A 24,124-nucleotide genomic window follows, 5' to 3' on the forward strand; every position below is an offset into this window, starting at 1 on the left:
CTGTATTTCTTTACACTAACAATGAAATATCCGCAAGGGAATGTAAAAAAACAATACCTTTCAAAATCGCACCAAAAAAATGCTAAACCTGAACAAGGAGGTGAAAAACTTACAGGCTGAAAACTATGAAACATTAATAAAGAAAATTAAAATTAAAGATAATTCAAAGAAATGGAAAGCTATCCCATGTTCTAGGATTGGAAGAATTAATATTGTTAAAATGGCCATACTACAGAAAGCAATCTACAGATTTAATGCAATCCCTGTCAAATTTCCCAGGACATTTTTCACAGGACTAGAACAAATAATCCTAAAATTTTATGGAACCATAAAAGACCCAGAATTGCCAAAGCAGTCCTGAACAAAGAGAACAAAGAAGGAGGCATAAGCCTCCCAGACTTCAGACAATACTACAAAGCTACAGTAATCAAAACAGTGTGGTATTGACACAGAAACAAACATACGGATCAATGGAACAGAATAGAGAGCCCAGAAATAAACCCACACACCTACAGTCAATTAATCTTTGACAAAGGAGGCAAGAATATGCGATGGGAAAAAAACAGTCTCTTCAGCAAGTGGCTGGGTAAGTTGGACAGCTGCATGTAAATCAATGAAGTTAGAACACTCACTCACTGTCAATGTTACTCTCTCATTTCGTTCCACTTTACACTTCCCCCTCCCCATGTCCTCAAGTCCATTCTCTACATCTGCGTCTTTATTCCTGTCTTGCCCCTAGGTTCATGAGAACCTTTTTTTTTTCAGATTCCATATATATGTATTAGCATATGGTATTTGTTTTTCTCTTTCTGACTTACTTCACTCTATATTACAGACTCTAGATCCATACCCTCACTACAAATAATTCAATTTCGTTTCTTTTTATGGCTGAGTAATATTCCATTGTATATATTTGCCACATCTTCTTTACCCATTCAATTGTCGAAGGACACTTAGGTTGCTTCCATGTCCTGGCTATTGTAAATAGTGCTGCAATGAACATTGTGGTACGTGACTCTTTTTCAATCATCGTTTCCTCAGGGTATATGCCCAGTAGTGGGATTGCTGAGTCATATGGTAATTCTAGTTTTAGTTTTTAAAGGAACCTCCATGCTGTTCTCCATAGTGGCTGTATCAATCTACATTCCCACCAACAGTGCAAGAGGGTTCCCTTTTCTCCATACCCTTTCCAGCATTTATTGTTTGCAGATTTTTTGATGACGGCCATCATGACCAGTGTGAGGTGATACCTCATTGTAGTTTTGATTTGCATTTCTCTAATGATTAGTGATGTAGAGCACCCTTTCATGTGGTTCTTGGCAATCTGTATATCTTCTTTGGAGAAATGTCTATTTATATCTGCCCATTTTTGGATTGGATTGTTTTTTTTTTTTTTGATATTGAGCTGCATGAACTGCTTGTATATTTTGGAGGTTAATCCTTTGTCACTTGCTTCATTTGCAAGTATATTCTCCCATTCTGAGGGTTGTATTTGTTTTTATTTCCATTTCTCTAGGAGGTGGGTCAAAAAGGATTTTGCTGTGATTTACGTCAAAGAGTGTTCTTCCTATGTTTTCCTCTAATAGTTTTATAGTGTCAGGCCTTGCATTTAGGTCTTTAATCCATTTTGAGTTTATTTTTGTATACAGTGTTAGGGAGTGTTCTAATTTGATTCTTTTACATGTAGATATCCAGTTCTCCCAGCACCACTTATTGAAGAGGCTGTCTTTTCTCCATTGTATTATCTTGCCTCCATTATTAAAGATAAGGTGACCATATGTGTGTGGGTTTATCTCTGGGCTTTCTATCCTGTTCCATTGATCTATATTTCTGTTTTTGTGCCAGTACCATACTGTCTTGATTACTGTAGCTTTGTAGTATGGTATGAGGTCCAGTAGCCTGATTCCTCCAGCTCCATTTTTCTTTCTCAAGGTTGCTTGGGCTAATTGGGGTCTTTTGTGTTTCAATACAAATTGTGAAATTTTTTGCTCTAGTTCTGTGAAAAATGCCATTGGTAGTTTGATAGGGATTGCACTGAATTTGTACATTGCTTTGGGTAGTATAGTCATTTTCACAATGTTGATTTTTCCAATCCAAGAACATGGTATATCTCTCAATCTGTTTGTAGCATCTTTAATTTCTTTCATCACTGCCTTATAGTTTTCTGCATACAGGTCTTTTTTCTCTTAGGTAGGTTTATTCTTAGGTATTTTATTCTTTTTGCTGCAATGGTAAATGGGAGTGTTTCTTTAATTTCTCTTTCAGATTTTTCATCATTAGTATATAGGAATGCAAGAGATTTCTGTGCATTAATTTTCTATCCTGCTACTCTAACAAATTCATTGATTAGCTCTAGTAGTTTTCTGGTAGCATCTTTAGGATTCTCTATGTATAGTATCATGTCATCTTCAAACAGTGACAGTTTTACTTCTTCTTTTCCGATTTAGATTCCTTTTATTTTTTTCTTCTCTGATTGCTGTGGCTAAAACTTCCAAAACTATGTTGAATAATAGTGGTGAGAGTGGGCATCCTTGTGTTGTTCCTGATTTTAGTGGAAATGGTTTCAGTTTTCCAGCATTGAGAACGATATTGGCTGTGGGTTTGTCATATGTGACCTTTATTATGTTGAGGTAAGTTCCCTTTATGCCTACTTTCTGGAGAGTTTTTATCATAAATCGGTGTTGAATTTTGTCAAAAGATTTTTCTGCATTTAGTGAGATTATCATATGGTTTTTATCCTTCAATTTGTTAATATGGTGTATCACATTGATTGATTTGCATATATTGAAGAATCCTTGCATTCCTGGGATAAATCCCACTTGATCATGGTGTATGATCCTTTTAATGTCCTGCTGGATTCTGTTTGCTAGAATTTTGTTGAGGATTTTTGCATCTATATTCATCAGTGATATTGGCTTGTAATTTTCTTTTTTTGTGACAGCTTTGTCTGGTTTTGGTATCAGGGTGATGGTGGCCTCATGGAATGAGTTGGGGAGTGTTCCTCCCTCTGCTATATTTAGGGAGAGGTTGAGAATGATAGGTGTTTGCTCTTCTCTAAATGTTTGATAGAATTCGCCTGTGAAGCCATCTGGTGCTGGGCTCTTGTTTCTTGGAAGATTTTTTATCACATTTTCAATTTCTGTGCTTGTGATTGGTTTGTTTACATTTTCTATTTCTTCCTGGTTCAGTCTCAGAAGGTTGTGCTTTTCTAAGAATTTTTTCATTTCTTCCAGGTTTTCCATTTTATTGGCATAGAGTTGCTTGTAGTAATTACTCATGATGATTTTATTTCTGTAAAGTTAGTTGTTACTCTTCCTTTTTCATTTCAAATTCTGTTTGAGTCTTCTCCCTTTTTTTCTTGATGGGTCTGGCTAATGGTCTATCAATTTTGTTTATCTTCTCAAAAAACCAGCTCTTAATTTTATTGATCTTTGCTATCATTTCCTTCATTTCTTTTTCAGTTATTTCTGATCTGATCTTTATGATTTCTTTCCTTCTGCTAACTTTGGAGTTTTTTTGTTCTTCTTTCTCTATTTGCTTTAGGTGTAAGGTTAGGTTGTTTATTTGAGATGTTTCTTGAGGTAGGATTGTATTGCTATAAAATTCCCTCTTAGAACTGCTTTTGCTGCATCCCATAGATTTTGGGTCACCGTGTTTTCATTGTCATTTGTTTCTAGGTACTTTTTGGTTTCCTCTTTGATTTCTTCAGTGATCTCTTTGTTATATAGTAGCGTACTGTTCTGCCTCCATGTATTTGTATTTTTTACAGTTTTTTTTTCCTGTGATTGATATCTAGTCTCACAGTGTTGTGGTCGGAAAAGATACTAGATATGATTTCAATTTTCTTAAATTTACCGAAGCTTGAGTTGTGACCCAAGATATGGTCTACCCTGGAGAATGTTCATGAGCATTTGAGAAGAAAGTGTATTCTGTCATTTTTGGATGGAATGTCCTATACATATCATTTAAGTCCATTTTCTTTAATGTATCATTAAGAGCCTGTGTTTCCTTATTTATTTTCATTTTGGATGATATGTCCATTGGTGAAAGTGGGGTGTTAAAGTCCCCTACTATGATTGCATTACTGTCGATTTCCCCTTTTATGGCTGTTGGCATTTGCCTTATGTCTTGAGGTGCTCCTATGTTGGGTGCATAAATATTTACAATTGTTATATCTTCTTCTTGGATTGATCCCTTGATCATTATGTAGTGTCCTTCTTTGTCACTTGTAATAGTCTTTATTTTAAAGTCTATTTTGTCTGATATGAGAATTGCTACTCCAGCTTTCTTTTGATTTCCATTTGCATGGAATATCTTTTTCCATCCCCTCACTTTCAGTCTGTATGTGTCTCTAGGTCTGAAGTGGGTCTCTTTTAGACAGCATATATAGGTCTTGTTTTTGTATCCATTCAGCCTGTCTATGTCTTTTGGTTGGAGCATTTAATCCATTTACATTTAAGGTAATTATCGATATGTATATTCTTATTACCATTTTCTTAATTGTTTTGGGTTTGTTTTTCTGGTCTTTTCCTTCTCTTGTGTTTCCTGCCTAAAGAAGTTCCTTTATCATTTGTTGTAAAGCTGGTTTGGTGGTGCTGAATTCTCTTAACTTTTGCTTTTATGTAAAGGTTTAAATTTCTCCATCGAATCTGAAAGAGTTCTTTGCCAGGTAGAATAATCTTAGTTGTAAATTTTCCCCTTTCATCCCTTTAAATATGTCCTGCCACACCCTTCTGTCTTGTAGCGTTTCTGCTGAAAGATCAGCTGTTAACCTTATGGGGATTCCCTTGTATGTTATTTGTTGCTTTTCCCTTGCTGCTTTTAATATTTTTTCCTTGTGTTTAATTTTTGATAGTTTAATATGTGTCTTGGCATGTTTCTCCTTGGATTTATCCTGTATGGGACTCTCTGTGCTTCCTGGACTTGATTGACTATTTCCTTTCCCGTGTTAGGGAAGTTTTCAACTATAATCTCTTCAAATATTTTCTCAGTCCCTTTCTTTTTCTCTTGTTCTTCTTGGACCCCTATAATTCGAATGTTGGTGTGTTTAATGTTGTCCCAGAAGTCTCTGAGGCTGTCCTCAATTTTTTTCATTCTTTTTTCTTTATTCTGCTCTGCAGTAGTTATTTCCACTATTTTATTCTCAGGTCACTTATCTGTTCTTCTGCCTCAGTTATTCTGCTATTAATTCCTTCTAGAGAATTTTAAATTTCATTTATTGTGCTGCTCATCATTGTTTGTTTGCTCTTTAATTCTTCTAGGTCTTTGTTAAACGTTTTATGTATTTTCTCTATTGTATTTCCAAGATTTTGGATCATATTTACTTTCATTACTCTGAATTCTTTTTCAGGTAGACTGCCTATTTCCTTTTCATTTTTTTGGTCTGGTGGGTTTTTACCTTGCTCCTTCATTTGCTGCATATTTCTTTGTCTTCCCATTTTGCTTAACTTACTGTGTTTGAGGTCTCCTTTTTGCAGGCTGCAGGTTCACAGTTCCCTTTGTTTTTGGTGCCCTATCCTAGGGGGTAAGTGTTCAGTGGCTTGTGTAGGCTTCCTGGTGGAGGGGACTAGTGCCTGTGTTCTGGTGGGTGGGGCTGGATCTTGTCTTTCTGGTGGGCAGGGCTGCGTCCATTGGTGTGTTTTCGGATGTCTGTGAACTTAGTATGATTTTAGGCAGCCTCTCTGCTAGTTGGTGGGGTTGTGTTCCTGTCTTGCTAGTTGTTTGGCATGGGGCGTTCAGCACTGGAGCTTGCTGGCCACTGTGTGGAACTGGGTCTTAGTGTTGAGATGGAGATCTCTGGGAGAGCTCTCACCAATTGATATTACATGAGGCCAGGAGGTCTCTGGTGGTCCAATATCCTGAGCTCGGCTGTCCCATCTCAGAGGCTCAGGCCTAACACCAGGCTGGAGCACCAAGACCGTGTCAGCACACTGCTCAGAAGAAAGGGGAGAAAAAAAAAAGAATAAATAAATAATAAAAATAAAATAAAATAATTAAAATTTTAAAATAAAATATTATTAAAATTAAAAAATTTAAAAATAATAAAAAAGAAGAGAGCAACCAAACCAATAAACAAATCCACCAGTGATAACAAGCAGTAAAAACTATACTAAGATAAACAAAAAATCAGAAACAAGTCAGTTGCAGACAGCAAACCCGAAATCTACCATTGCTCCCAAAGTCCACTGCCTCAGTTTTGGGTTGATTCTTTGTTTATTCAGGTATTCCACAGATGCAGGGTACCTCAAGTTGACTGTGGGGATTTAATTTGCTGTTCCTGAGGCTGCACGGAGAAATTTCCCTTTCTCTTGTTTGTTTGCACAGCTCGTGCACTTAAGGTTTGGTTTTGGCCCCACCTCTGTGTGTAGGTTGCCCTCAGGCTTCTGTTCCTGCCCAGACAGGATGGCGTTAAAGCAGCAGCTGATTAGGGAGCTCTGGCTCACTCATGCCGGGGTGGGGGGGGGGGTACGGTAGTTATAGTTGAAATGCAGGGCGAGCCTGCGGCAGCAGAGGCCAACATGATGTTGCAACAGCCTGAGGAACGCCGTGTGTTCTCCTGGGGAAGTTGTCCCCGGATCATGGGACCCTGGCAGTGGCGGGCTGCACAGGCTCCCGGGAGGGGAGCTGTGGATAGTGACCTGTGCTTGCACACAAGTTTCTTGGTGGCAGTGGCAGGAGCCTGAGCGTTTCATGCCTATCTCTGAGGTCTGAGCTGATAGCCAAGGCTTGTGCCCATCTCTGGAGCTCATTTAGGTAGTGTTCTGCCTTCTGTGGGCAGACAGGGAAGGAATCCCCTCTCCTCACGCACCCCAAAACAATGGTCTCTTGCCTCTTAGGCAGGTCCAGACTTTTTTCTGGACTCCCTCCCGACTAGCTGTGGCGCACTAGCCCCCTTCAGACTGTGTTCATGCAGCCAACCCCAGTCCTCTCCCTGGGATCTGACCTCCGAAGCCCGCACCTCAGCTCCCAGCCCCCACCCGTCCTGGTGGGAGAGCAGACAAGCCTCTCGGGCTAGTGAGTGCTGGCCAGCACTGATCCTCTGTGCAGGAATCTCTCCACTTTGCCCTCTGCACCCTTGTTGCTGCACTCTCCTCCATGGCTCCAAAGCTTCCCCCCACTCACCCCTGCCCCACCCCACCCCCGTCTCTGCCAGTGAAGGGGCTTCCTAATGTGTGGAAACTTTTCCTCCTTCACAACTCCCTCCCAGCAGTGAAGGTCCTGTCCCTATTCTTTTCTCTGTTGTTTTTTTTTTTTTCTTTTGCCCTACCCAGGTGCATGGGGATTTTCTTGCCTTTTGGGAAGTCTGAGGTCTTCTTCCAGCGTTCAGTAGGTGCTCTGTAGGAGTTGTTCCACATGTAGATGTATTTGTGGGGATGAAGGTGATCTCCACATCTTACTCCTCCACCGTCTTGAAGGTCCCCCCCCCACTTCTATTTTTTAAAATTCCATTCACAATACCACTAAAAAGAATAAAATACTTAGGAAGAAATTTAACAAAATAAGTGTAAGGTTTATAAACTGACAATAATAAAACATTGCAGAGATTAATTAAAGATGATCTAAATAAATAGGGAGATATTTATGATTCATGATTGAAGTCATGTTCATGATCGAAAGACTGAATATTGTCAAAATAGGAAGTCTTCCCAAATTGAGGTATACACGAATCCAGCAGGCATTAAACAGAAGTTGACAAACTGATACTAAAATTCATATAGAAATGCAAAGGACCTAGAATTGCAATGACAATGTTTAAAAAGAACAAAGTTGAAGGACTTACACTAATCAGTTTGAAATCTTATTCAAAAAAATACAATAATTAAGACAGTGTTGTATTGGCACATGAGTAGTCATACAACAGGTCAATAGAACTGAACTATGAGTCAAAAACAAATCTTTATATTTATGGTCAATTTATTTCTGACAAAAGTGCCAAGACAATTAAATATAAGAAGCATAATCTTTTTAGCAATTGAATATATACATTCAAAAACTAAACTTAAATTATTAGTTCACACCATAGACCAAAAACTAACTCAAATTGGATCATAGACCTAGATATAAAAACTAAAACTATTAATTTCTTTAAAAAAAGGGAGGGGGGAATATTCATGACCTTGGTTGAACAAAAGGTTCTTAGATTCAACAGCAAAGTTACAATCCATGTTTTTATTTGATATTTTGAGGGTCATCAAAATGTAAATGCTTGCATATCAAAAGTCACCAATAAAAAATTTTTTAAATACACCTAAAACTAAGATAATATGTCAATTATATCTTGATAAAACAAGGGAGGAGAGGCCATAAAATGAGTTAAAATATGGGCAATTATATATCAGATAAAGGACTTGTATCCAGAACATATAAAGAACTTTTACAACTCAAAAATAAGGCAAAGAAGAGAATTTTAAAATGGACAAAAGATTTGAATAGATATTTAACCATAAAAGATACACCACATAGGCTTAGCTAATACACTCATGAGAAGATATTCAACATCATTAGTCATTAGAGAAATGCAAGCTAAAGCCACAATGACACACCAAAACACACTCACTAGAATGGCTATAATCAAAATACGAAGTGCTGGTGAGAATGAGGAAAGACTGAAACCCACATGCATTGCTGGTGGGAATGTCAAACGGTACAGCCACTTTGGAAAACCATTCCATGGGTTTATTTTTAAGTGGAACATAACCTTGCCATTTGACCCAAGAATTCCACTCCTTGGAATCTATGCAAGAGACCTGAAAACATGTCCCCACAAAGACATGTATAGGAGTGTTCATAGCAGCATTAGTCATAATAGCCCCGAAATGGAAATAATCCAAATGTCCAAATAGTGATGAATGTACAAACAAATGTGGTATTTCCATACAATAGATACTATTCCTCAAGTAAAATGAAAGAACGACAGATACAACATGCTACAACATGGATAAAACATAGATAACAACTGCTACAGTAGGAATAAACTTCCAGAACAGTATACTAATTGAAAGAAGCCAGATGCAAAAGACTACACATTGAATGATTCATTTCTATGAAATATCTAGTAAAAAAGGCAAATTTATAGAGACAGAGGCAATCAGCAATTATCTTGATCTGGGGTTTTGAGAAAGGATTTAATTCAAATAGGCATAAGGGAACTTTCTGAGGTGATGATGTTCTAAAACTGGCTCTGATGATGGTTGCCCAACTCCATAACTTTACTGATAAGCGTTAAGTTGAAAAAAGAAAAATTAACATCACCTGTGAGGAAAAAATGTATATGATGTGTCTCCAGAGAAAGACACAGGATCACTTATTAGTGTTTAAGGCAAAAATATATAACTTTAGTCTTATCATGAGGAAACATCAGAGAATCCCAAATTGAAAAACACTAAGAAATAACTACTTAAAATTTTCAAAAATATTAATGGCTTGAAAAACAACAAAAGGCTAAGGAACTGTTCCAGATAAAAGTTAACTAAGGAGACATGACACCTGAAAGCAATACATGATCCTGACCAGCATCTTATAGGCAAAAAAAAGAGGGGGATGGGCGGGGAACTGGATGAAAGTAGTCAAAATGTACAAACTTTCAGTTATAAGATAAGTAAGTACTAGGGATGTAATGTATAAGATGATAAATATAATTACACTACTGTATGTTATACATTAAAGTTGTTAAGAGTGTAAATCCAAAGAATTCTCCTCACAAGGAAAAATAATATTTTTTTCTACTTCCTTAATTTTGTATCTATAGGAGATGAACGACTTTCACTAAATTTACTGTGGTAATCATTTCATGATGTACATAAGTCAAATAATTATGCTGTAAACCTTAAACAGTGCTATATGTCAATTATATCTCAATAAAGCTGAGGGAAAAATAATAATGAAATAAAAATTTTTTAAAGTAAATACAAAGATATATAGATTGAGATATATCATAAAGGACATTATTGGTGCTATTGACAAAATTGCAGAATGGACTGTGGATTAAATCATGGCATCAATGTTAAATATTTTTAATTTGATAAATGTTCTAAAGATATATAAGAGAATATTCTTGTTAGCAAATATACACTGAACTAATCTGGGGTAAAGAGTCCTAATATATAAAACTTACTAATGATTCAAGGAAAAAATATATATATATATCACCATATACCTCCTGTGGTCTTTCTGAGAGACAGGAATAAAGAATAACAAAGCAAATGTGGCAAAACGTTAAATATTGATAAGGGATAAATGAGAGATCTTTATATTATTTTGGCAATGTTTCTGTAATTTTGGAAATATTTCAAAATAAAGCATTAAAAGTTCAATAAAACAGCAAGAGATTAATACATCTTTTTTTAAACATCTTTATTGGAGTATAATTGCTTTACAATGTTGTGTTACTTTCTGCTGTATAACAAAATGAATCAGCTATGTGCATACATATATCACCATATCCCCTCCCTCTTGTGTCTCCTTCCCACCCTCCTTATTCCACCCCTCTAGGTGGTCACAAAGCACCAAGCTGATCTCCCTGTGCTATGCGGCTGCTTCCCACTAGCTATCTACTTTACATTTGGTAGTGTATATATGTCAATGTTACTCTCTCACTTTGTCCCAGCACACCCTTCCCATTCGCCGTGTCCTCAAGTCCATTCTCTACATCTGTGTCTTTATTCCTGTCCTGCCCCTAGGTTAATCAAAACCATTTTTTTTATTCCATATACATGTGTAAGCATACAGTATTTGTTTTTCTCTTTCTGACATACTTCACTCTGTATGACAGACTCTATGTCCATCCACCTCACTACAAATAACTCAATTTCATTTCTTTTTATGGCTGAGTAATATTCCATTGTATAAATGTGCCACATCTTCTTTATCCATTAATCTGTCAATGGACACTTAGGTTGCTTCCATGTCCTGGCTATAGTAAATAGTGCTGCAGTGAATATTGTGGTACATGACTCTCTTTCAATTATGGTTTTCTCCGGGTATATGTCCAGTAGTGGGATTGCTGGGTCATATGGTAGTTCTATTTTTAGTTTTTTAAGGAACCTCCTACTGCTCTCCATAGTGGTTGTATCAATTTACATTCCCACCAACAGTGCAAGAGGGTTCCCTTTTCTCCACACCCTCTCCAACATTTATTGTTTGTAGATATTTTGATAATGGCCATTCTGACCAGTGTGAGGTGATACCTCACTGTAGTTTTGATTTGCATTTCTCTAATGATTAGTGATGTTGAGCATCTTTTCATGTGTTTGTTGGAAATCTGTAAATCTTCTTTGGAGAAACGTCCATTTAGGTCTTCTGCCCATTTTTGGATTGGATTGTTTGCTTTTTTGATATTGAACTTCATGAGCTGCTTGTATATATTGGAGATTAATCCTTTCTCAGTTGCTTCGTTTGCAAATATTTTCTCCCATTCTTAGGGTTGTCTTTTCGTCTTATTTATGGTTTCCTTTGCTGTGCAAAAGCCTTTAAGTTTCATTAGGTCCCATTTGTTTATTTTTCTTTTTATTTCCATTTCTCTAGGAGCTGGGTCAAAAAGGATCTTGCAGTAATTTATGTCACACAGTGTTCTGCCTATGTTTTCCTCTAGGAGTTTTATAGTGTCTAGCCTTACATTTAGGTCTGTAATCCATTTTGACTTTATTTTTGTGTATGGTGTTAGGAAGTGTTCTAATTTCATTCTTTTACATGTAGCTGTCCAGTTGTCCCGGCACCACTTATTGAAAAGGCTGTCTTTTCTCTTGCCTCCTTTATCAAAGATAAGGTGACCATATGTGCATGGGTTTATCTCTGGGCTTTCTATCCTGTTCCATTGATCTATATTTCTGTTTTTGTGCCAGTACTATACTAATTTGGTTACGATAGCTTAGTAGTATAGTCTGAAGTCTGGGAGCCTGATTCCTCCAGCTCCGTTTTTCTTTCTCAAGATTGCTTTGGCTATTAGGGGCCTTTTGTGTTTCCATACAAATTGTGCAATTTTTTTGTTCTAGTTCTGTGAAAAATGCCATTGGTAGTTTGATAGGGATTGCACTGAATCTGTAGGTTGCTTTGGGTAGTATAGTCATTTTCACAATGTTGATTTTTCCAATCCAAGAACATGGTATATCTCTCCACCTGTTTGTATCATGTATAATTTCTTTCATCAGTGTCTTATACTTTTCTGCACATAGGTCTTTTGTCTCCTTAGGTAGGTTTATTCCTAAGTATTTTATTCTTTTTGTTGCAGTGGTAAATGGGATTGTTTCCTTAATTTCTCTTTTAGATTTTTCATCATTAGTGTATAGGAATGCAAGAGATTTCTGTGCATTAATTTTTTATCCTGCTACTTTACCAAATTCATTGATTAGCTCTACAAGTTTTCTGGTAGCATCTTTAGGATTCTCTATGTATAGTATCATGTCATCTGCAAACAGTGACAGCTTTACTTCTTCTTTTCCAATTTGGATTCCTTTTATTTCTTTTTATTCTCTGATTGCTGTGGCTAAACCTTCCAAAGTATGTTGAATAACACTGGTGAGAGTGGGCAACCTTGTCTTGTTCCTGATCTTAGAGGAAATGGTTTCAGTTTTTCACCATTGAGAATGATCTTGGCTGTGAGTTTGTCATATATGGCCTTTATTATGTTGAGGTAGGTTCCCTCTATGCCCACTTTCTGGAGAGCTTTTATCATAAATAGGTGTTGAATTTTGTTGAAAGCTTTTTCTGCATATATTGAGATGATCATATGGTTTTTATCCTTCAATTTGTTAACATGGTGTATTACATTGATTGATTTGTGTATACTGAAGAATCCTTGCATTCCTGGGATAAACCCCACTTAATCATGGTGTATGATCCTTTTAATGTGCTGTTGGATTCTGTTTTCTATTATTTTGTTGAGGATTTTTGCATCTATGTTCATCACAGATATTGGCCTGTAGTTTTCTTTCTTTGTGACATCTTTGTGTGGTTTTGGTATCACAACGCTGGTGGCCTTGTAGAATGAGTTTGGGAGTGTTCCTACCTCTGCTATATTTTGGAAGAGTTTAAGGATAGGTGTTAGCGCTTCTCTAAATGTTTGATAGAATTCGCCTGTGAAGCCATCTGGTGCTGGGCTTTTGTTTGTTGGAGGATTTTTTATCACAGTCTCAACTTCTATGCTTGTCATTGGTCTGTTTATATTTTCCATTTCTTCCTGGTTCAGTCTCAGAAGGTTGTGCTTTTCTAAGAATTTGTCCATTTCTTCCAGGTTGTCCATTTATTGGCATAGAGTTGCTTGTAATAATTCTTCATGATCCTTTGTATTTCTGCAGTGTCACTTGTTACTTCTCCTTTTTCATTTCTAATCCTGTTGATTTGAGTCTTCTCCCTTTTTTCTTGATGAGTCTGGCTAATGGTTTATCAATTTTGTTTATCTTCTCAAAGAACCAGCTTTTAGTTTTATTGATCTTTGCTATCGTTTCATTTCTTTTTCATTTATTTCTTATCAGATCTTTATGATTTCTTTCCTTCTGCTAACTTTGGGTTTTTCTGTTCTTCTTTCTCTAATTGCCTTAGGTGTAAGGTTAGCTTGTTTATTTGAGATGTTTCTAATTTCTTGAGGTAGGATTGTATTGCTATAAACGTCCCTCTTCGAACTGCTTTTGCTGCATCCCATAGGTTTTGGGTCATCGTGTTTTCATTTTCATTTGTTTGTAGGTATTTTTTGATTTCCTCTTTGATTTCTTCAGTGACCTCTTGGTTATTTAGTAGCATATTGTTTAGCCTCCATGTGTTAGTATTTTTTACAGTTTTTTTTCCTGTAATTGATATCTAGTCTCATCGTGTTGTGGTCGGAAAAGATATTTGATATGATTTCAATTTTCTTAAGTTTACCAAGGCTTGATCTGTGACCCAAGATATAGTCTATCCTGCAGAATGTTCCATGAGCGTTTGAGAAGAAAGTGTATTCTGTTGTTTTTGAATGGAATGTCCTAAAAATATCAATTAAGTCCATCTGTTTAATTTGTCTTTTAAAGCTTGCATTTCCTTATTTATTTTCTGTCTGGATGATCTGTCCATTGGTGTAAGTGGGATGTTAACGTCCCCCACTATTATTGTGTTAATGTCAATTTCCCCTTTTATGGCTGTAAGCATTTGCCTTATGTATTGAGGTGCTCTTATGTTGGGTGCATAAGTATTTACAATTGTTATATCTTCTTCTTGGATTGATCCCTTGATCATTATGTAGTGTCCTTCTTTGTCTCTTGTAATAGTGTTTATTTTAAAGTCTATTTTGTCTGATATAAGAATTGCTACTCCAGCTTTCTTCTGATTTTCATCTGCATGGAATACCTTTTTCCATCCCCTCCCTTTTAGTCTGTATGTGTTCCTAGGTCTGTAGTGGGTCTCTTGTAGACAGCATATATAAGGGTCTTGTTTTTGTATCCACTCAGCCATTCTATGTCTTTTGTTGGTGCATTTAATCCATTTACATTTAAGGTAATTATTGATATGTTTGTTCCTACTACCATTTTCTTAATTGTTTTGGGTTTGTTTTTGTAGGTCTTTTCCTTCTCTTGTGTTCCTGACTAGAGAAGTTCCTTTAGCATTTGTTGTAAAGCTGTTTTGGTGGTGCTGAATTCTCGTAACTTTTGTTTATCTGTAAAGTTTTTAACTTTTCCATTGAATCTGAAAGAGATCCTTGCTGGGTAGGGTAATCTTGGTTGTAGGTTTTTCTACTTCATCACTTTCAATATGTCCTGCCACTCCCTTCTGGCCTTCAGAATTCCTGCTGAAAAATCAGCTGTTTAGCTTATGGGGATTCCCTTGTATGTTATTTGTTGCTTTTCCCTTGTTGCTTTTAATATTTTTTCTTTGTATTTAATTTGTGATAGTTTGATTAATTTGTGTCTCGGCGTGTTTCTCTTTGGGTTTATCTTGTATGGTACTCTCTGTGCTTCCTGGACTTGATTGACTATTTCCTTTCCCATGTTAGGGAAGTTTTTGACTATAATCTTTTCAATTATTTTCTCAGCCCCTTTCTTTTTCTCTTCTTCTTCTGGGACCCCTATAATTCGAATGTTGGTGTCTTTAATATTGTCCCAGAGGTCTCTGAGACTGTCCTCAATTCTTTTCATTCCTTTTTTTTTATTCTGCTCCCTGGCAGTTATTTCCACCATTTCATCTTCTGGCTCACTTATCCATTCTTCTGCCTCAGGTATTCTGCTATTGATTCCTTCTAGAGTATTTTTAATTTCAATAATTGTGTTGTTCATCACTGTTTATTTGCTCTTTAGTTCTTCTAGATCCTTGTTAAATGTTTCTTGTATTTTCTCCGTTCTCTTTCTGAGATTTTGGATCATCTTTACTATAATTACTCTGAATTATTTTTCAGGTAGGTTGCTTATTTCGTCTTCATTTATTTGGTCTTGTAGGTTTTCACCTTGCTCTTTTTTCTGTAACATATTTTTTTGTCGTTTCTTTTTTTTTTTTTTTTTTGATGTGTGGTGTTTTATTCCTGTCTTACTGGTTGTTTGCCCTGAGACTTCCAGCATTGGCGTTTGCAGCCAGTTGGATAGAGCTGGGTCTTGGTGCTGAGATGAGGACCTCTGGGAGCACTACTCCAATTGATATTCCCTGGGGCCTGAGGTTCTCTGTTAGTCCAGCGGTTTGGACTCGGAGTTCCCACCACAGGAGCTCGGGCCTGACCTCCAGCTTGGGAACCAACATCCTGCAAGCTTCGTGGTGTGGTTAAAAAATAATAATAATAAATAAAGAGAAAAAGAAAAAAAGGAGCAGTACAATATCAAACAAAAAAATAAAATTAGAAAGATAAAAAATATATTAAGAAAAATAAAACTATAATTGAAACAACTACAACAAGGTAAACTAAAACCACAACAGAAAAAAGAAAAAAAAAGGGGGTAGGGGGGAAACAAGCCAAAAGGAGAGAACAATAACAAAGTATAAAGAATAAAATAAAATTAGAAAAATGAAAGATGTAATAGGAAAAAATAAAAATACTAAAATATCAACAACAATGAATCAAGAAGGTAAAACAGAACCCCAATCTAAAAGAAGAAAAAAAGAAAAAGAAAAATAAAAGCCTTGGCTATGTGGGCGGAGTTTAGGTGGGGGGTGGAACTTAGGCAGGGGCGGGGTTTAGGGTGGGGCAGGACCTAGGCGGGTGGGGGGGTGACGTTTGAGCGTGTGGCGGGGCCTAGGCGGGGCTACGTTCAAGCATGGGGCGGGGCCTCTGCTTAGGACCTGTGCGTAAGGGTAGAGGCAGCCCATCAAAAGGAGGGCCTCTGGAGTGTGGAGTTCCGGAGTTTGGAGGTAGGGCCCTGAGTGAGGGTGTGTGGGTGGGGTTTAGGCCCAGCACATTGGAGGGGGTCTCCGAGTGTAGAGGTGGGGCCCTGGGTGGGGGTGTAGGTGCGGGGCTTGGGCTCTGCGGGGCAGGAGGGAGGTTCCGTAGGCAGAGGATTAGGCCCAGGAGCCCAACAGGCTTCCCAGTGCCTAAGTGGACAGGGAAAGCACTGGCCGCATTCCCTTCCATTCCTTCATGCCCCTTCCCCACTATCTCCCCCAGGATCGCTGCTGGACCCCTAACAGCGTGGGTGGGTCCCACTGGGTGTAGGAACTCCTCCCCTCCCCCAGCGGCCCCTCAGGGGTGCCGGTCCCATAGGCCCGGCCTTTACTTTTGCTCCCCCTTCCCTCCCTCCCACCCCCTCAGGACCCGCGTGGCTGGAGGGGGCCTAGGTGGGCAGAGGATCAGGCCTGGGATCTCAGCAGGTTCCCAGGGGCCTAAGTGGGCTGGGGAAACCTGGCCACACTCCCGTTTGATCCTCTGCCCTCCCAATGGTTCCCCAATTTACCCCTTCGGGTGTGGGATCCCTTCCTCTCCCCCAGCTGCCGGTCAGGGGTGCCAGTCCCATCCGGCCTCCACTTCTCCTCCCCCTTCACTCCCTCCATGCCCCACGTCCTACCCAGTCGCTGGGGGTTCCTCACGTCCCCTTAGGTGTCTGTGGTCCCCCACCAGTGCCTGGTAGATGCCCTAGTTGTGAGGAGACACGAATTCCCCATCCTCCTAGTAGGCCATCTTGACTCCGCCCCCTGAGATTAATGCATCTTCGACATGACATTTATTTCTGAGCAACAGCCAGTATCATGCTGAATAGATAAACACTAGCACGAGTTCCACAAAAGTCTAGACTAAAAAAAGATTTTTTTCCACTTTTCCACTAGTATTTGACATTGTACTGGAGATACTAGCCAACAAAATTAAATGAGAGAAAGGAATTAGATGTTTAAAGTTTTGAAAGGAGGGAAAATAAGACCATTTGCATACCATATGATTGTAAACCTAAAAAATAACAACAAAAAAAAAAGAATTCCATAAGGAAGCTGAATACAAAATTAAGATACAGAAATCATTACCTTTCACTTATAACAGAAAAGCCCAAGTATTTGGTTAAAAACAAGCAAACGGCCATTTAGCCTCAGCTTCAGCCTCAGGCTTTAAAAGGCCAAATAACTACTTCAAGGACAGTTTTGTCATTCTTAAAATAGTAAGAGATTAATGATCTTGTGATCACATAGTCCATCATCATACCTAATCATTGGAATACTTCAGTAATAATAATGCCATTCAACCCTCAGTAATGTATTCAGGAAGTAAAGAAAGCACAACATAATATACCAGAATTACTGTGAGATAAGCAGAAAGTGAGTGAGCCACTATCATCTTTCTGCTTCAGGCAAAGAAAAGGTGTTGCTGTACAAGAGATATGTGAAGTTGCCTTTTCTTATACAACATTTTCATATAAAAGCCAGTATTGCACATTGGAAAAGTTCTCTCCAATAAAGATAGAAGAGATTATGACTTTGTGGATGACAATACCAAAATAGTAATAAGCTCTAACGTATTGCAGAAAAAGACCCACAATACTTTGCCTTTCCAGGAAGAAAACAAATTGCCTGCGTTACGTGTGTAAATACATTGAAAATGATCTTGTCACATCAACACTGGATTAGGAGTTTGTGGGGAGTTGAAGGGAGCTACAACTTAACTATGCTGTTTAGATTTTCTAAAATATGTATCCAGGTATTATTCCTAAAGTGAATAAAAATAAATAGGAATTTTAAAAAGTTAGTTAGGCATTCATAGGGAATATCAGAATGGCCCTCATTAGAGCCAATGTCAAGAGTACTGTCAGGCCGGAGCCCTGGACCTCTGCCTCAGAGTCTCAAAGCATTCACTGTGCCCATATGCCCAACGCTGAGAAAACTCCTGAATCCCACTCAGTATGTCCATCTTGTGCCTGGCTTCCTATACCCAAGTTCCCTCACTTTTCTTCTCCCAATGGGACTGTCGGCAGCCATCTTGTACCTTACCCAGGACCAGGATTTATTTGTTAATTCAGGCCCCACAGTGGTTCAAGCAGTTCATGCTGATGGTTAGGCAATATTGATTGACCCAAGAAAGCCCAGTGTGTGGGCCTCATAATCCATCCTGACAGTCTTTGGGCATCTTAGAGTAAACAAAAATAAGGCAGAATAAAAGATATCTGATCTGGTGCCCAGCAAGCCATTCCTCAATTATATAGATGTTATGCCATGAAAATACCTGGAAAAGTACTTTCTAGCAGATCAGACCCCTTTTTAGGATGATGAGGATGATGAGGATATTGTTTACCATTCATTGGATGTCGGCTGCGTCAGGCACTGTTCAAGATGATGAGAACAGGGCTGACACTGTCAAGTGGGAAAGACAGGTTATAAACATTATAAACAGTGAATAGCTACTATTTACTAAGCACTTACCACATTCCAAGAACATTTTACATACATTATCTCACAACCCCCCTGCACAGTAGATGGCATTCTCCCCACTTCACATGTAAGGAAACTGAGGTTAGAGAAGGTGAAATGACTTGCCCATGATCACCCAATTACAAAGGGGCTGCCCTGAACAGGAAATCAGGTGTATCTGCACCGGGCTTCCAGCAACTGCCTTTGCCTTGGGACAGGCCCACATTCCCTTGGAAGCGGAGCTCACAGTGAGGATTCACAGAGCCCAGGACAACGATGAGCCCAGATGTGAAAGTGCTGAGGTCAGGAGGGCAGCAGACACAGGGTGGCACCAGCTAAGGACTGCCACCTCTGCGTTCAGAGCCCCAATACTGGTTATGCCAGGAGCCCTGAGCCCCACCCTGTGTCCTGGCCAGCTTTCAGCTGGTCCATCTGTCCCTTACAACGCAGAGCGTCCAGACTCACTCTCCTGAATGGAGCCCCCACTATTCCCCGACCATGGGGTGTCAAGGGTCATGGAAAGAATCCTCCAGGACCAAAGCAGTTGTTTCCTGCAAGTTCCCCCTCCTTCCCTCCCCGACCTCCCCACCCCACCCTCTAGCCAAACAAAAGTAGCACAGCAGACGCTCCTATCACGTGGTAACATAGAGGTAGGTGCCAGCAGCGTCCACCTGCGCCCCACAGGAACTCAGGAGGGCCCCCAACACCGGTGTAGAGCTGGCCCAGGTTCCACGAGCCAGCTCCCAGACCTAAGTCACCACCACAGGGGAATTTCTTGGCCTGTAGCCAGGAACACCGGAAATCCAGCCATAAAAGTGAATGCCAGCCAGAAGTGCAGAGAAAACCCCTGAACTCAGGCCCACGAAATTTGAGTTCCCTTTGTGACTTTGTCGCCAGCAAGCAGGGACCTGACCTCAAGTGCAAACCACCCTTGTACCTGAACCCCTCAACTGCTGAATGAAAACAAGTTCAGTGATCTTAAACTTTGGCGTAACACAGAATCGTTGTGGAGGCGCTTAAAGAGAATTCCTATGCCTGTGACTCCAGGAATTCTGATCAGTGGTTCTGGGATGGGGCAAAGAATCTGAATTTTACTCTAATTGGCCAGTTAAGGCCAGTGTCTGCCAAGTCACACACCAGTAGTTTAAATGCCCATCAAGAGAGGCTTGATTTAAACGTTAATTCTGTAAAAAGGAATGCTCCGAGGCCCTCAAAATGAGAGCATATAAACTATTTTGTAAGAAAAAAAAAAGACAAAGTGAGCAATCAGGTGGTTAAAGGACAGAAGGGGAAGAATGTTTCACCTTCCTCTGAAACCAGATGAAAGTGTTACCTGTTCCAAAATCATTAATGGATGTTTTCTCCCATTAATACTGGAGAAGCTGAGGCACACCTTCCCTTGGTCACCAGGATCCACCACAAAAACTCACCTTTAAACTGACACTCAGATCAAAGGCGCTGCCGCCTGCCTCATCTTGAGGGGAGCCTGACATCTCAGACCCAGTTAGGCTAGTTTCCGGCTCCTGGGTAAATTGGTTCGTCCTTCGGCATGACGTTTTCATCATCAGTAAATTGGGCTACAACAGATACACCTCTCGGGTTAAGTCACATTAGAGAAAGTAAACTCTTCGTTCAGTTGATGGAAGTGTAACGATGACCATCGTGGTGCTAAAATGATAGATATATAAGTTGATCAGGCAGCGGCTGCCATTAAGACACTCAATCCTAACATCGCTTTCCCTTTCAACACGCTGCAAGGATCTGACAGTCATTAACAACTTAGGCAAACAGAGGCTTACTATTGGACCAAAAGAAGATAAAAGGTCACTTCCAGGGCGAGGTCTCATGGGAAGAGGGAACTACATCTCACTGTTCCACTGGTGGGACTTGAAATTTAATCGGTTTTCCTGTTAAATTTCCGCATCTGAGGTCAAAACGAGGAAAGCCAGGAACTCGACCCGGGAAGCCAAGTCCTAGAGCGGCACGATTGCTCCGCCCCCTTGAGGCCTATGACAGTATTTCTCTAGAGTAAACTACCCACCACAGCCGGGGCTATTGGGCGACACAGAGGCCTCCACTTCTAGGGGCGGAGCCTAGGAAGGGGCGGAGCTTAGCGTGAGAACGCTTTGCGACTCAGGTTCCGCCGGCGTCACTCACAACGTCCTTGGCCCACTCCTGCGCAAACCAGTCCACGTGAGGACCTGAAGATTCACACACGCAAAGCCGAGCGCAGCAGCTCCCCTAGAAGCCAGGACTGAGGGATCCCGAGAGGCGCCCCCAGAGCTCCGAAGGCTCCTCCCTCGTCCCGCAGTCCTGCGCCCCACCGCCCTGCGTCGGCCTCACCTGTCAAACCGATCTGTCACTGCCTGCAGGACCCAGCCCTTCCTCGCCTTCTGCCAGGCCCCAGGCCCGCGGCGACACTGAGAAGATGGGCAGCCGGCCCCGCAGCCCCAGCGCCTCCCCTGCGGACCGGTGGGGACCACATCCCAGTGGACCGGGCCCTGCCAAGCGCCGGCGAACGGAGGAGCCCGCGGGCCACGAGTTCGAGGAGGCGTCCGGCCCGGACAACGTGACAGGGACCCCGGCCACGGGCACACTCACCTCCCTGGTGGTTCTGGCCGACAGCTGTGCCCTGCACGTGCCCCTGGACGACGTCGACCTGGTGCTGTAACCCGAGTCAACGTCCGTGATGCAGGTGTCTCTCGGAGATCGCATCCTCATACTGGTCCCTAGATCTCTCCTGGGCTCTGGCATTGAAATCCTGGGAGGGCAGGGCCACTCAGCTCTTGTCCTGGAACAGGGCGGTTTCCCGAGCGGTCTCAAGGAGTGCATCGCCCTCGAGCAGGGATTCTTCTATGGATCTGTCCCAGAGATCGCTGGCCAAGAAGAGGTCTACGGGGAGGAGGCAGACGCCGAGTTCCTGCTGGCTGGGATGGATGCTGCAGCCAGCTCAGTTACTGGGCTCCTTCTCTCCGCTGGAAGGGCGTCCGACCCCGAACTGTTGGGTCTAGTCCCAGAGCCCTCGCCTTGGGGCCCCAACACTAGTCCAGAGAGACGCTCTCCTCACCACGACGACAACCTGGACCTCCATCTTCCGGAGCCCTTCCCCGACTCACCACTCCAACCTCTACCTCCCTCTCCTTGTCCAGGTCCTCACGAGCGCCCCCAACGCCCTCTTGGTACTCCGTGCAAGACCTAGAGATGCCTGTTCCAGGAATGAACTTCCTCCCACAATTCCTGGCCACCGGCTGCGGACCAGGACAGAGTCTTGCTAAGGGTTGTGTGTACACTGCACACCTGATAAGAATCACAACGGACAGATGCCTTTTGGATGCACGCTGCGTTTGAAAATTTTGCATCCATGGCTGACTAAAACCCCGGGAAGGAAGCTCACCTGGGCAAAGAAAAGCCTCTTGAAATACAGTGTGCTTTCAGACAGCCCGGCAGCTGCTTAGATTTTCTCTAGGGAGGGCACCTTTAAGCAGTTCTATCCCCCCACCCCCTGTTTCCCTTCAAACCCAGGTGCCAGCACTTTTCTCTAAAGAGCCATCCTTTCCCGGGTACCCTACCACTGCCCCTTCCCCTCGTTTTCCCCCAACAGAGTAATTACTAGATTTATTTTGCTCAATGAATTTTTGACCCTAGTGTCCCCGGTACTTTATGACAACCCTCTACCCATTTTGAACTTTTCTGGATGGCAGCTCTAGCCCCTTTGGGGGATCTAGACAATAGGTGTATGTGGACAAATGTTTGTTGGATACAAAACCCAGAATGAGGAACAATGATCTGTTTTTGAATGACAAGGTTGGCAAGTGGTTTTACCTCTATTGCTGGGTTTGTGGGGGTATTTTTCCAAAAGAACCAACTGTTTTCCATTCTTCTTACATGCTAATAATATAATTCTCATGTCCAGGGAAAGTTTGTAATTCTAAAGATTCTGTGTTTTTATACTTCTAAGATCCAAATATGTTTTGTACATTGTTACTGGCATATAGAAAAAATTTGCTCTTATGTTGGTCTGGTATCCAGAAAAATTACTTAATTTCTGTAATCACTTATGTGTAAATTCTCTTGCTGGACTGATAAAGATAACAATATCTCCAAATAATGAGAGTATGTCTCTTTTTTATGACAAGCCTCTTACATCTTATTTTTCCTTAATTTTTTTTATTGGCTATTACTTCAAATACAGATTGAACGGTATGGTTAATAGGGTCATCCCTGTCTTTTTTTGGAAGTATAGTTGATTTAAACTATTAGTTTCAGATATACAACAAAACAATTCAGTAATTTTATGGATTATATTCCATTTAAAGTTATTACAAAATAATGAGCATACTTCCTTCTGCTGTACAATATGTCGTTGTTGCTTATCTATTTTATACATAGTAGTTTGTATCTCTCTTTTTATTTATTTGTTTATTTGTTTGTTTGTTTTTTGGCTGCATTGGGTCTTCTTTGCTGCACGCGGGCTTTCTCCAGCTGCGGTGTGTGGGCTTCTCATTGCAGTGGCTTCTCTTGTGACGGAACACAGGCTCTAAGCACGCCGTCTTCAGTGGTTGTGGCTCGTGGGCTCTAGAGCGCAGGCTCAGTAGTTGTGGCGCACGGGCTTAGTTGCTCTGCAGCATGTGGGATCTTCCCAGACCAGGGCTCGAACCCATGTCCCCTGCATTGACAGGCAGATTATTAACCACTGTGCCACCAGGGAGGTCCCAGTAGTTCGTATCTCTTAATCTCATACCCTGTCTTGCCCCTCTCCCCACTGGTAACCCCTAGTTTGTTCTTTACCTGTGTAAGTCTGTTTCTGTTTTATTATATACATTTATTTGTTTTATAGTTTTAGAGTCCACATATAAGTGATAACATAGAGTATATGTCTTTCTCTGTCTGACTTATTTTATTAAGCATAATACTCTCTAGGTCCATCCACGTTATTGCAAATGGCAGAACTTCATTCTCTTTATGGCTGAGTAACATTCTTACATCTTCTTTATTCATTCATCTGTAATGGTGAGATCACAGAATGACTCAGCCCTGAAACATTGGATGGAGACAACTGCGTAGATACACATGAATAACTTGAATCCCCAGATCTCTTTTAATCCTCTTGGCCACAGAAGTGGCCCACCACTCTCTGTGAAAGCTTGCCCATCTACCTTGCTCTAAGATGCAGAAGCCTCTGCCTGGCAAAACAATATGCACCAACCTCAAGATTTACCCCCATCTCCTCCCTTTGCCACCAGACCAGTAACTAAATTTCAGTTTAATATAATTCAATAGAGGATCAAAAGGTTTAGAGCAATGGATATGGTACACTGGATATACTACCTAAAGCTGAATAATATATCAGCTA

The 24,124-nt window shown here is 40.5% G+C and overlaps 1 protein-coding gene across 1 annotated transcript; it reads left to right on the forward strand.

The window, feature by feature from the left end:
• The first annotated feature begins 21,460 nt into the window (after positions 1-21,460).
• Positions 21,461-21,970, forward strand: LOC133093052 (proline-rich protein 23C-like). Its single transcript, XM_061192773.1, has one exon. It carries the CDS (start codon positions 21,461-21,463, stop codon positions 21,968-21,970), a length of 510 nt encoding a protein of 169 aa, XP_061048756.1.
• Positions 21,971-24,124: the final 2,154 nt, after the last annotated feature.

This window comes from Eubalaena glacialis, chromosome 6, assembly GCF_028564815.1.
Source record: "Eubalaena glacialis isolate mEubGla1 chromosome 6, mEubGla1.1.hap2.+ XY, whole genome shotgun sequence".
In the NCBI taxonomy this organism is placed as follows: domain Eukaryota; kingdom Metazoa; phylum Chordata; class Mammalia; order Artiodactyla; family Balaenidae; genus Eubalaena; species Eubalaena glacialis.

Excerpts from the sequence above, each read along its gene's own strand:
- LOC133093052 (XM_061192773.1), top strand. The coding sequence starts at position 21,461 with ATGCAGGTGTCTCTCGGAGATCGCATCCTCATACTGGTCCCTAGATCT.